Source organism: Leptodactylus fuscus, chromosome 1 (assembly GCF_031893055.1).
Source record: "Leptodactylus fuscus isolate aLepFus1 chromosome 1, aLepFus1.hap2, whole genome shotgun sequence".
Taxonomy (NCBI): Eukaryota; Metazoa; Chordata; class Amphibia; order Anura; family Leptodactylidae; genus Leptodactylus; species Leptodactylus fuscus.
Genome location: NC_134265.1, coordinates 164,450,270 through 164,463,134, shown reverse-complemented (window position 1 = coordinate 164,463,134; position 12,865 = coordinate 164,450,270). Strand labels below are relative to the sequence as shown.

Genomic DNA, 12,865 nt, shown 5'->3' with positions numbered 1-12,865 from the left:
CTATATGCACATCACCCCATTAAGTGCTGTGTATACAGTACTCAAGAAGGCAGGGATGGTTAATTTTGCAAAGTTGTTCAAGATTAATTAATACACACATACACACACGCACATGCACACATACACACACACACACACACACACCCATCAATTCCGTCCTAACTGGACTCTTTCCTGTTTCGCTGGGTGTCCAATGATAACAAATACCTTAGACTGAGAATTACAACTGAACTGGGACATCTTTGCTTGTAAATGCTCACTTTTGCACCATCAGATCTTCATTGCTGGTCTAAAGGCTTTTGCATCTGATTTGGGTGCTGTGCTATGTATAAAAGTAATGTTCTACCCTGCCACCTGTACTTGTTTCAGTTGCTACCTATACAAATTCCCTTGATGTTCTTCACAGCACTATCCCATCCCCATGACTTCACTAGATTTATTTGGGCTCCAGACCTTTCTTTGAGAGCGAATCCATTTCGCCTACCTCATCACCCATGTTTCCAAAGCTTGGCTGACCCTCAATTTGCTCTGCAATTGGGTCCTGGCCCATTCCGCTCCTGATAGGAGGCAAGTATGCTGCATGCAAAGGATTTCTGATCAGAACAGTCCTGGGTTCCCTATGCAGATCTCTTCAGGTCTCGTGATGTGGCTGCCCTGGGCCCCTAAAGGGCTCTACAACTTACTCATTTCCTATCCTCCCTTGCCTCCCCAGAAGAGTTTGACAGACCACTGACCCCCTTTGGAAAGGTTTGCACTGGGACAGGCACATACTAACACGCTCTGTCAGAGTTCTAGCTATTGCTGACAATTCTGGCTTATGGTTATACACTGCCTTTTTTGCACAAATGGGAAGATCACTTAGGGTTGACCTTCTCTGCTTCCCAAAGCAGAAGAATTCTAGAATTGACACACAAATGCTCTATAGTTAATAAATACCAGGAAACGCCTGACTTGCTGATACCATATCCCCTCCAGGTTACATAAGATAGTTCCAAGTACCTCCTCTCTTTGCTGGAGATGTGGCTCTGCAGAGGGTACTCTCCTTCACATATGTTGATCCTGTCCCCTATTGAAGTCCCAATGGGATGTAGTAGACAGGAGTTTTTCAAATTTCAACTCCCCAGCCTTCTTCCTACTATACGTCTCTGATCTTTCTCCATGTCTCTTCCACTCTTCCTACATTTACACACTGAAGATCTTCCACTTTACATGGACCATGTGGTGGTTTGCATGACCATTTCAAAGACATGTGCCTACCATTACTATTCCTTCATGTCAATAATACTAATCTCCAACACCACAGGGTTTGGAGTGTGTGACTTTTAAAAGGTACGCATGAAAGGGAAACTAGATTATCAACAGGATGATCAGGTGCTATTACAACATGTAGCTGTCCATACCATTGACACCTTTCAGTCCACGAGTCAATATATTGTGTGCTCAGTTTCTGATATTCTAAATGCCGCCATATTGGCGTCCCAACAGTCTGTCAGCTAGGATAGGTGATATCTTGTTAACATGATCTAAACTTTTTTTTAAAAAAAATTGGTTTATTTAAAATAATAATAATAATAAAAATACTTGCAGCATTTGTGGCCAGTTTTGATGTAATGTAATTGGAATTCTGAGGGGTTTTTTTTTCTTCCATTTAAAGGTTCAGAAAGAGAAATTCTGTGGTGGAGTCTTTATCTAATCTAGTATCCAAACAGTCAGGGGAACAATTGTCTGAAGGTAAGGATGCCATAAATTGATGGAAGATATATGTGACTCACTATACCATTCTTATCCAAGCAGTAAACTTGCTTATTGAATACAAGTGACTTGAAGTGGTTTTCTGAGTTCAAACTGTTTCGGCACAGTTGGAATTTTTCTCTGTCTCCACCATTCCCAAGCAATTGTTGTTGTTATCAAATATCCTACTTAGTCTCTCTGCCAAATGGGTAGTGTCAGGCAGGAGCAGAAAAGGGGTGTTGTGGAGCCCAATTAGAGGTGGATAGTGTCAGAGCACAGAATTTCATCTTCTGCTTGCTCCTGCCTGAAACAATCACCTGACAATACAGAGTCTATATAGCCTATCAGACACCAAAACAAACTGCAGTTATTTCTTAACAATGGTGAGGCTAGAGAAAAAATTCCAAATGTGGAGCACCAGCTATGAAATGATGCAAAGAGCTGGACTTGACAGAGGTTGTGAAAGGTTCTCTCTAAATTATGTGATGGGGGCCAATAACAAAGAACAATACTTCACTCTGCCCAGGGTAGATTCTAGAATGGGTAAAATCAGGTGCTGCCTGGTATGCTGTGGATCCACATGATGCTTCCCGTCACTGATGGTATGAGGCACCCCCTGCTGTATCCATGTCAAACCAGGTGGGTTAGGGTTGTATATAAGAGAGGCCTGGTTGGCCTCTATTTCAGCAAAGCTATTCTTCAAAATGCAGAGGTTCGGGGTGTGTTAGCTGTGATGGCGTGGCAGGTCTGATGTTTTGTATACAGGTCCCCCTGGGTAACATTAGCTGTAGCATCAAATTTGGTTACAGTGTTCACCTAACACAATTACAGGCCTCAGTGGGGACCCCTCTGCAAACTGTGACTGCTGTGATGTGCCATTTGTGAAAGGGTAACCTCTAAAGGTCTGTGATTGGTTGCAGTGGACACCTAGCACAAACTGCCTGGGGGCCTGTAAACTGAAGGACCATGCAGAGGTGAATATTTTTTTTTAATTTTATTCTTGTTTTGTCATTGATCCCGTCAACAACATTATGCATAATGTTTTTTAAAAAAAGTTTGAGAACCTGTAATGTTGAAGATGCTGCAGGATATATTGCTTCGGAGGAGCTGAACAGCTTGTGTAAAACCTCTTCTAAAGGTCACCTTTCTTAAGTTCATGACCCCTTTTTGTAAACCAGTTTTTCTGTGACTGTCTTTTTCTAGACTGTTTTTCATAAAATTTTAGGTGGCCATTTCATGAAGATCAAACTGTACAATATAAATGAATATGGTTTTGTCATATTGAGTATACATGTACTTTATTCTTTTAAAGAGGACCCTTCATCACTTCCACCAACTCAATCTCTTTGCATTTTCTTTGCACTGATTCTGGTGCTTGAATTTTTTTTTTTTCTAGCCCCCATCATTCCTGAGTAATTCATGCAGTTCGTTTCAGCAACCAGTCTGCTAATTAGGTTCTCTACTGTCAAGTGGATGGTCCCAGTCTTGAGCATACATTCAGAACCGCTTAACTGACAGTAGAGGGTGTAATTGGCCTGTTGGGTACTGAAACAAACTGCATCAACTGCTGAAGAACTGTAGTGGCTAGAGAAAAAAAAAATCCAGCTGTACCAGAATCTGTAAAGCAGTACCTATTGAGGGATGCAAAGAGCTAGAGTTAATGAAGGTGCTAAAGGGTCCTCTGTAAATCCCTGGTACCTCTAGGCTTTGAGTGAGTGACAGCTATCTGTATGCACACTGTCACTATTCCAGTCCCTCAATGATTTGCTGCAGGGTCTAAGTCTCCTTCATACCGTATGAACAAAGTGAAAATTCTGCCGTGAGTATAACCATCTGAATCAACTATTGTGGTGACATTTGTGTCAGGCCCATAGTAATGTTATTAATGTTGGACACATACTCCCCTATTGCTTATAGTACCTGCCTTCCAATAAAGCACCAAACTTTCCTGTTGTACAGTACACAGTCCTGCAGCTCCCCTATCCACTATCAGTTTTCACAAAATTTTATGAGAACAGGCTAGTGGCTCTGTGCTGCCTTAGAAACATTTAAGTGCAGGTATGGAGAGTGTGTTTGCCAAAATGATAAATTTAGTCATCATTAATAAATGATAATCATCTGAAAAGTGGACAATTGTGCTTTAAGCTGTGCACATTCAATACAAATTATATGTTCAGTCTGATAGAGAATGATTTGTCCCTCTGGCTTCTTTGCCTAGAATCTAATTTCAGAGACTGTGTTGCAGCAGTTGCCATAATCCATGTCCTTCATGTTATTTGACTCTGGTTTTGTTCCGTAGAGGAAATGCATGCGGAGATCTGCTACGCTGAATGCCTCCTGCAAAAGGCTGCTCTGACGTTTGTGCAGGTAACTAGGGAGTCTTATATAGTGATTGTAATGTGGATCTGTTGCATCCTTTTCTAAGATTAGTCCAATTGTGCACCTATTGATCAGAATAGGTTATGTGACTAATTTTGTTATAGAAAAAATATGTCCTTGTACCGTGTTAGCCAGTGGATATGAAATGAAAGAAATTTTTTGAGAGAAGTCCTCAGTAGTTGATACCTTTTTTAATGGCTAACTTAAAAAGTTTTTTGATGACATATCGAGCTTTTGGGACTGCTATAAAGGTCCCTTCATCAGGATGGTATAACACAATTTCTGAAGGTAGGCATATATATATATATACACAGAGAAATGGAGTGTTAGATGCAAAATAGATGGGTAACAGAACACCATGTAAATAAACAATGAAGAAACATATATATCAGTTCACAGGAAAGTTCTCTGGGTTTATGGCTTCTTTGATCAGTGATGTGGTGTCTAGTGGTTGTAAAACGTCATAAAACCCTGGGCCTGGTTTAAACCCCTCTGAAGCGTGTTAAAGGTCGTCATGAGTTTAATCTCCCATATGAGGCGATCTTTTCTGCTCTTGAAATTCCCTCTCAGTACCAGGATCTTCATATCCTGGGTCATGTTATGACTTTCATTGCAGAAGTGTTTTGGCACAGGAAGGTCCAGTCTCTGTTCTCTAATCGTATGTCTATGTGAGTTCATCCTCAGTGACTGTCCTGTCTCACCTACATACAGGCCCTCAGGACACTTAGTACACGATATCAAATAAACTACATTAGGTGTGCTGCAGGTGAAGTTACCTGGGATCTTGTAGTGTCGATCAGAGTTTGGTATCTCTATCCTGTCAGTGGTCAGTATGTGCGGGCAGGTCTTGCACCTCTTATTTCCACATGAAAATGTTCCTTTGTTAGTTGGAGGTGACAGAGAGCTGCTAATAACCATATTCCTGAGGTTTGGTGGCTGTCTGTAGCATAGGAGAGGGGGGTCTGGAAATATGGATTTTAGATGGTGGTCTTTTTGCAGTAGTGGATGTACCGTATTTTTCGGACTATAAGACGCACTTTTTTCCCCCCAAATTTTTGGGGAAAAGAAGGGTGCGTCTTATAGTCTGAATGTGGCCGCAATACAGACCCAGCATCCGCTGTAATAGGAAGGCGGATGCCGGGGATTGTTAGATGCCGGCACATGTGTCGGGGCCTGAGACATCACTACACGAAGCATGAAGCCAGCAGCAGCAGGAGTGATGCTGCTGCTCCGCTCCTCCGTCCCTCCCCGCAATAGCAGCATCGCTCCTGCCTCTGCTGGCTTCATGCAGGGCAGGAGTGTAGCGATGTCTCAGGCCCCGGTACATGTGCCGGCGTCTAACACTCCCCGGCATCCGCCTTTCTATTACAGCGGATGCCGGGTCTGTATTGGCGACCCCTTCCCTCCCACCCAAAGTGTAAACTACCCCCGGGGCCGGTCCCCACGGGCCCTATACCTGTAAAGTTGCAGGCCGGCTCCTGCGATATCGCCATCGCCACGCCACGACATGTTCGGGTGACAGCCGGGAGCCTAATGAAGGCTCCCAGGCCTGTCATTGCTATATTACCATTGCGGCTAGTCTATGACCAGCCGTAATAGTAATATACAGAATGTCCCATAGACGGCAATACAGTTGTATTGCCGTCTATGGGACTTGCAATCAAATGACCGCAGGTTCAAGCCCCCTAGGAACTAATAAAATAGTTTAAAAAACCCCACAAAGCTTTAAAAATATATAATAAAAAAAATGAAATAAATAAGAGTTCTAAATCACCTCCTTTCCCTAGAATACAATGTGGCCATGCAGCTGTTGCAAAACTACAACTCCCATATATTAAATATTTTTACCATTTTTTGCTTCAAAATTTTTTTTCCCTATTTTCCTCCTCTAAAACCTAGGTGTGTCTTATAGTCCAGTGCGTCTTATAGTCCGAAAAATACAGTAGTTTGCGTGTAATTGGAGAGGATGAATTTTGTGAGTTTCACCACAGCTTCAGCATTCATACCTTGTTATGGTGGACAGAGACAAGCACATTGTGGGCCTCAAAAACACATTCTTGAGGCAGGGTTACCATCCAAGAACAGTTGAAAATCAAATCAACAGGGCCACCAGAATACCAAGATCGGAGTTATTAAAATACAACACCAAACAGGAGAACAATCGGGTGCCCCTGGTTGTCACATACAACCCACACCTGGAAATGATTAGAGGAATTACACGCAAACTACATCCACTACTGCAAAAAGACCACCACCTAAAATCCATATTTCCAGACCCCCCTCTCCTATGCTACAGACAGCCACCAAACCTCAGGAATATGGTTATTAGCAGCTCTCTGTCACCTCCAACTAACAAAGGAACATTTCCATGTGGAAATAAGAGGTGCAAGACCTGCCCGCACATACTGACCACTGACAGGATAGAGATACCAAACTCTGATCGACACTACAAGATCCCAGGTAACTTCACCTGCAGCACACCTAATGTAGTATATTTGATATTGTGTACTAAGTGTCCTGAGGGCCTGTATGTAGGTGAGACAGGACAGTCACTGAGGATGAACTCACATAGACATACGACTAGAGAACAGAGACTGGACTTCCCTGTGCCAAAACACTTCTGCAATGAAAGTCATAACATGACCCAGGATATGAAGATCCTGGTACTGAGAGGGAATTTCAAGAGCAGAAAAGATCGCCTCATATGGGAGATTAAACTCATGATGACCTTTAACACGCTTCAGAGGGGTTTAAACCAGGCCCAGGGTTTTATGACGTTTTACAACCACTAGACACCACGTCACTGATCAAAGAAGCCATAAACCCAGAGAACTTTCCTGTGAACTGATATATATGTTTATTCATTTGTTTATTTACATGGTGTTCTGTTCTCCATCTATTTTGCATCTAACACTCCATTTCTCTGTATATATATATGCCTACCTTCAGAAATTGTGTTATACCATCCTGATGAAGGGACCTTTATAGCAGTCCCGAAAGCTTGATATGTCATCAAAAAACTTTTTAAGTTAGCCATTAAAAAAGGTATCAACTACTGAGGACTTCTCTCAAAAAATTTCTTTAATTTTGTTATTTAAAGGGGCTCTATCAGCAAAATCATGCTGCTCGAGCCCCACATATGCGTGAATAGGCTATTCAGTCATCGGTAATGTTATATTAAACTACCCCCCGTTTTAAAAAAATAACCTAAAAAAGAATGTGCTCTACTTACGGAACGTGCACGCTGGGCGGGCATTCAGGGTGTGTCTTCATCTTCTTCCCCGCCTCTTCTTCCTCCGATGTCCTCCGGTCCCGTCTTCTTCCAGCGCTCGCTCGCGGACACTGATATGAAAAAACGGCCTGGACGCATGCGCAGTAGCATGCAGCTTCTACTACGGCTACTGCGCATGCGCCCCGGCTATCACTGTCCGTTCGCGAGCGCTGGAGGAAGACGGGACCGGAGGACATCTGAGGAAGAAGAGATGGGGATGAAGATGAAGACACACCCTGAATGCCCGCCCAGGGTACATTCTTTTTTAGGTTATTATTTTAAAACCGCGGGGTAGTGTAATATAACTTTTACGGTGCCTGAATAGCCTTTTTAAAGGCTATTCACGCATATGTGGGGCTCTAGCAGCATGATTTTGCTGATAGAGCCCCTTTAACATTAGTTTCATTGCTGTGTTTCTGGGGATAAAAAATTATCTGTATAATCTACCACCTCCACCAAGCATATTCAACTATCACCATTGTGTTACTGAACACATTACAATGATAATCATATTTTTTGTAACTTTTGTAGATTTAGTGAAAAACAGCTTTGAAGTCTTATACAAATGAGGCATGCAGCGCATTGACAACATCCAGAAAGTGCAATGCTCCCAAGGCTGAAGGTGCTGCCCTAGTGCACCAATGTCTAATTTGTATAAGACTTCAAAGTTGTTTTCTCCAGATCTGGTGGATGGTGTTAATCAGTGTAATGTGGTGGTAGTAGTTGACTATGTTTTGGGGGAGGTGATAGACTCTCTTTTAATGGAACATTTCAATCCAGTGGATTGCGAAATTGACTTGTTCACAGTGATGAGGAAACCTAATTTATACAAATTGCATAGAAACTCAGATAACTTAATGTCAATTGGACATTGCAGATGTTCACTATCTTTCTTTAACTAATCCTACTAACCCAGTTGCCTTACTGGAGGGTCCATGAGTTGAAGTGGAGAACTTTAAAGAGGTTGGCCACTTTCAGACCAATATTGACAAATGTACAATAAAAAGATATACAATTTCCCAATATACTTTCTGTATCAATTCCTCACGGTTTTCTAGATTTCAGCTTGCTGTCATTCATTCTGTTACTTCTAGAGGATAAAGCTCTGACCATGGTCATGTGATTTACGGTCCATGGTCATGTGATGAGCACACAGGTGCACAGCTGATTACCAGGCAGATGTCTGATTACTGTGCTGTGACTATAACGAGCGGCACCTGTGTGCTCATCACATGACCATGGACCGTAAATCACATGACCATGGACAGACTTATATTCACTAGAAGTAACAGAATGAATGACAGCAAGCAGAGATCTAGAAAACCGTGAGGAATTGATACAGAAAGTATATTGGGAAATTGTATATCTTTTTATTGTACATTTGTTTGTCAATATTGGTCTGAAAGTGGCCAACCCCTTTAAGACTAAGACCCCACATAGCAGGAAACTGCAAAGTTTTGTGTTTGTTTTTTGTTTTGTTTTTTCTCCCCCCTCTCCCCCCAGCGCTTTGCACAGAAAGTCCGCAGAGGTTTCCTCTGCGGACTTTGTTTCAATTTTACCTATGGAGAAACTACTGGAGTTTACATAGGTGTAATTGACATGCTGCAATTTCCAAAACTTCAACTGCACACATTTTTCCACAAAGTGGGGATGGGAGTCACTAGAATCCCATTCTCTTTGCTGTGACTGTAAAATGCTGTGTTTTCTTCTGGGGCTCTGGCTTAGGGGTGTCTTTGCCCTCCTTTGATGGCATCTTCCATCATGATGTGGTGTGTGTATGTTTTTGTTTTTTTTTTAAACTAGCCAAATACTGTAGTGGATTGAGCAGAAGGGAGAAGTATCATAACTTTTTTAGGGCTAGTTCACACGTGAACTGCCCGCGCGGGTTCTGACACAGAGAGAGACGCGGCTCGCCGCGTCTCTCTATTGTCAAAACCCGCCCGCCGCGACCATCGCTGTCGCGGCTTAACCCTCTGCTGTCGGCTCAAATGAATGAGCCGACATAGGAGGGAGCTGCCGTGGGCGGAAGCCGCGCGGCTGAGCCTGCGCGGCTTCCGCCTGAAGAAAGGACATGTCCTTTCTTTTCTCCGCTAGCAGCAGCTCGCCGCTAGCGGAGAACAGAAGCCCGGCGGTCTCCATAGACCACCATTATAAGGGGAGGTTTTGGACGTGAAATCCGCTGTCAAAAACCTCCCCTTATACTCACGTGTGAACTAGCCCTTAGTCTTTCCTGTTCTAGCCATTCTTGGCTTTGTCACAAAAAACTGCAACAAAATTTGCAACAAGAAAGCTGCGTTTGCTCAATGTTTGGCCTTAGCCTAAAGTTCCTGCCACCAGGTATCTCACTTCTAGGTAATTTGCTGTTCACTCTTTTGTTACTAAGGAAGTCTGTCTGTAGATGCCAGATAGATTAAATCAGTGGTTCTTAACCAGGGTTTGATCGAACCCTAGGCCATATGCACGGTTCATTTTGTGTACCAATAAAAAAAACAAACTATACCTATGTCTTCAATCTGGAAAAAAATCATATTTGATTTATCACTAAAGAAGAGTTCGGTGAATGTGCATATGAAACTGGTGGGTTCGGTACCTCAAACAAGGTTAAGAACCACTGGACTAGATGGAAAGACCACAAATAGGGTTGAGCGATCTTTTTAGGTGGGATCGAGATCGGTGATCTTTTCCCACAATGCTTTGCTTAGCCTTCATACTAAGTATACGCTGTATACTCGGTGTGAAGGCTCCGCTGCAGGTCCTTAGGAATGAATGGAAGTAGCCGACACACAGCCTTAACCCCCTGCATGGCGGCTGCCTCCATTCATTCTAATGGGAGACTTAACTAAACATCTGTAGTAGCTACTTACCTCCAGAGATGGCTGGTCCGGTGCCCGGTGTGTTCTCCTTCTGCCTCTTGCTGCCGCTCCACGCTGGTCTTCTCGCTGCACCGCCTCCTTAGTATTTAAAGAGCAAGGAAGGTGGGGCTTGTGGCTTAGGAGAGTGTGGGCGGGTACGAAGCGGGGAGACGTGACGTCTCCCCTCCCAGTACCCACCCACACTCTCCTAACCTGGCAGGGAGGGGGCAGGGAGCAGCGTGGAACGGCAGCGAGAGAAAGAAAGAGAACACACCGAGCACCGGACCAGCCATCTCTGCAGGTAAGTGGACACCAGGGGGGACTAAGTAGCCAGAGGATTAAAAAAAAATAGTTCAAGCTGATAAATCTGGCTGACACACAGAACACGTTTTGCGGGTGAAACATTGTCACGTGCTGCTCCCCTTAGTGGGAAAGTTTAGTATATAAAGAGTAAAAACTATGTTAAAGTGTTTTTTTTTGTTTTTTTTTTCCCCTTTTGTTGTCCATTAATGTGCAATTAATCCAGGATGAAAACATGATCAATTTTATCAAAGGGGGACTCAAAATCAGGACAAGTTACCAAATCTACAAGTAAGTTTCCTTTTGCAAAGCTGAATATTTATTCTTGACTTTATCCTTTTCAGTATTATATATAATACCATGATGTCTGTATCCTATAGAGAATGCCATCAACTTCTTTCATCAGTGACCCAAAATAAGAATTCATATGAAACTCAATATCAGTTTGAAGGAGGCGTTAAACTAGGAATTGGAGCCTTTAATTTGGTAAGTCTTTCATCTTATTCTACAAAAGTTTATAATATACACTCACCGGCCACTTTATTAGGTACACCATTCTAGTAACGGGTTGGACCCCCCTTTTACCTTCAGAACTGCCTCAATTCTTCGTGGCATAGATTCAACAAGGTGCTGGAAGCATTCCTCAGAGATTTTGGTCCATATTGACATGATGGCATCACACAGTTGCCGCAGATTTGTCGGCTGCACATCCATGATGCGAATCTCCCATTCCACCATATCCCAAAGATGCTCTATTGGATTGAGATCTGGTGACTGTGGAGGCCATTGGAGTACAGTGAACTCATTGTCATGTTCAAGAAACCAGTCTGAGATGATTCCAGCTTTATGACATGGCGCATTATCCTGCTGAAAGTAGCCATCAGATGTTGGGTACATTGTGGTCATAAAGGGATGGACATGGTCAGCAACAATACTCAGGTAGGCTTTGGCGTTGCAACGATGCTCAATTGGTACCAAGGAGCCCAAAGAGTGCCAAGAAAATATTCCCCACACCATGACACCACCACCACCAGCCTGAACCGTTGATACAAGGCAGGATGGATCCATGCTTTCATGTTGTTGACGCCAAATTCTGACCCTACCATCCGAATGTCGCAGCAGAAATCGAGACTCATCAGACCAGGCAACGTTTTTCCAATCTTCAATTGTCCAATTTCGATGAGCTTGTGCAAATTGTAGCCTCAGTTTCCTGTTCTTAGCTGAAAGGAGTGGCACCCGGTGTGGTCTTCTGCTGCTGTAGCCCATCTGCCTCAAAGTTAGACATACTGTGCGTTCAGAGATGCTCTTCTGGCTACCTTGGTTGTAACGGGTGGCTATTTGAGTCACTGTTGCCTTTCTATCAGCTCAAACCAGTCTGGCCATTCTCCTCTGACCTCTGGCATCAACAATGCATTTCCGCCCACAGAACTGCCGCTCACTGGATGTTTTTTCTTTTTCGGACCATTCTCTGTAAACCCTAGAGATGGTTGTGCGTGAAAATCCCAGTAGATCAGCAGTTTCTGAAATACTCAGACCAGCCCTTCTGGCACCAACAACCATGCCACGTTCAAAGGCACTCAAATCACCTTTCTTCCCCATACTGATGCTCGGTTTGAACTGCAGGAGATTGTCTTGACCATGTCTACATGCCTAAAGGCACTGAGTTGCCGCCATGTGATTGGCTGATTAGAAATTAAGTGTTAACGAGCAGTTGGACAGGTGTACCTAATAAAGTGGTCGGTGAGTGTATGTTGTAACTAGGACTGGGTGAATAATCAAATTAGTTTGGTTAATTTGGCTTTAAACATCTGACTATTCAGATTTTTTTTTAAACATTTTTTTTTATTATTCTTGCTTCATCCCATCTGGCATGTGTTTGAGTTTAGCACCTACTCAGAAGCAGAGCAGGTACCATAACTATTATCTCTTCACTATATTACACAGCAGAGATCTGGCAGTAATGCCTGAAATCCGAGATCTCTTTGCGAGCATTAAATGCTTATAGGGCGCTGATGGTGAACCTTTTAGAGACCAAGTGCCCAAACTGTAACCCAAAATTCACTAAATTAATGCAAAGTGCCAACACATCAATTTAACCTTAATACTGTGCGGACCCACAAGTGTGGACAATTACGGACCCGCAAAATACAGTCATGTGAATAGGGCTTTACAGCGCTTTCAATTATAGAAACTATTTTGTACCACATTTGGTATAATTTTGAACAATTAATGTTCACTATTTATATCGCACATATCTGTTTTATAGTGACCATGCAATGTTATTATGACCTATAATATCACATGTCTGCTATAAAACCTATACTATGTGATA

At 42.9% G+C, this 12,865-nt stretch overlaps 1 protein-coding gene across 2 annotated transcripts in view; it reads left to right on the top strand.

Moving 5' to 3' along the window:
* The window catches only part of TTC39B (tetratricopeptide repeat domain 39B), a 107,883-nt gene that overhangs the window by 70,089 nt on the left and 24,929 nt on the right, over window positions 1–12,865 (top strand). For both annotated transcript variants that reach the window (XM_075279486.1, XM_075279492.1), the window contains 4 exons: window positions 1,655–1,731; window positions 4,031–4,098; window positions 10,760–10,824; window positions 10,914–11,019. In XM_075279486.1, the coding sequence (XP_075135587.1) occupies window positions 1,655–1,731; window positions 4,031–4,098; window positions 10,760–10,824; window positions 10,914–11,019 (316 nt within the window). The remainder of the gene's footprint in view (window positions 1–1,654; window positions 1,732–4,030; window positions 4,099–10,759; window positions 10,825–10,913; window positions 11,020–12,865) is intronic.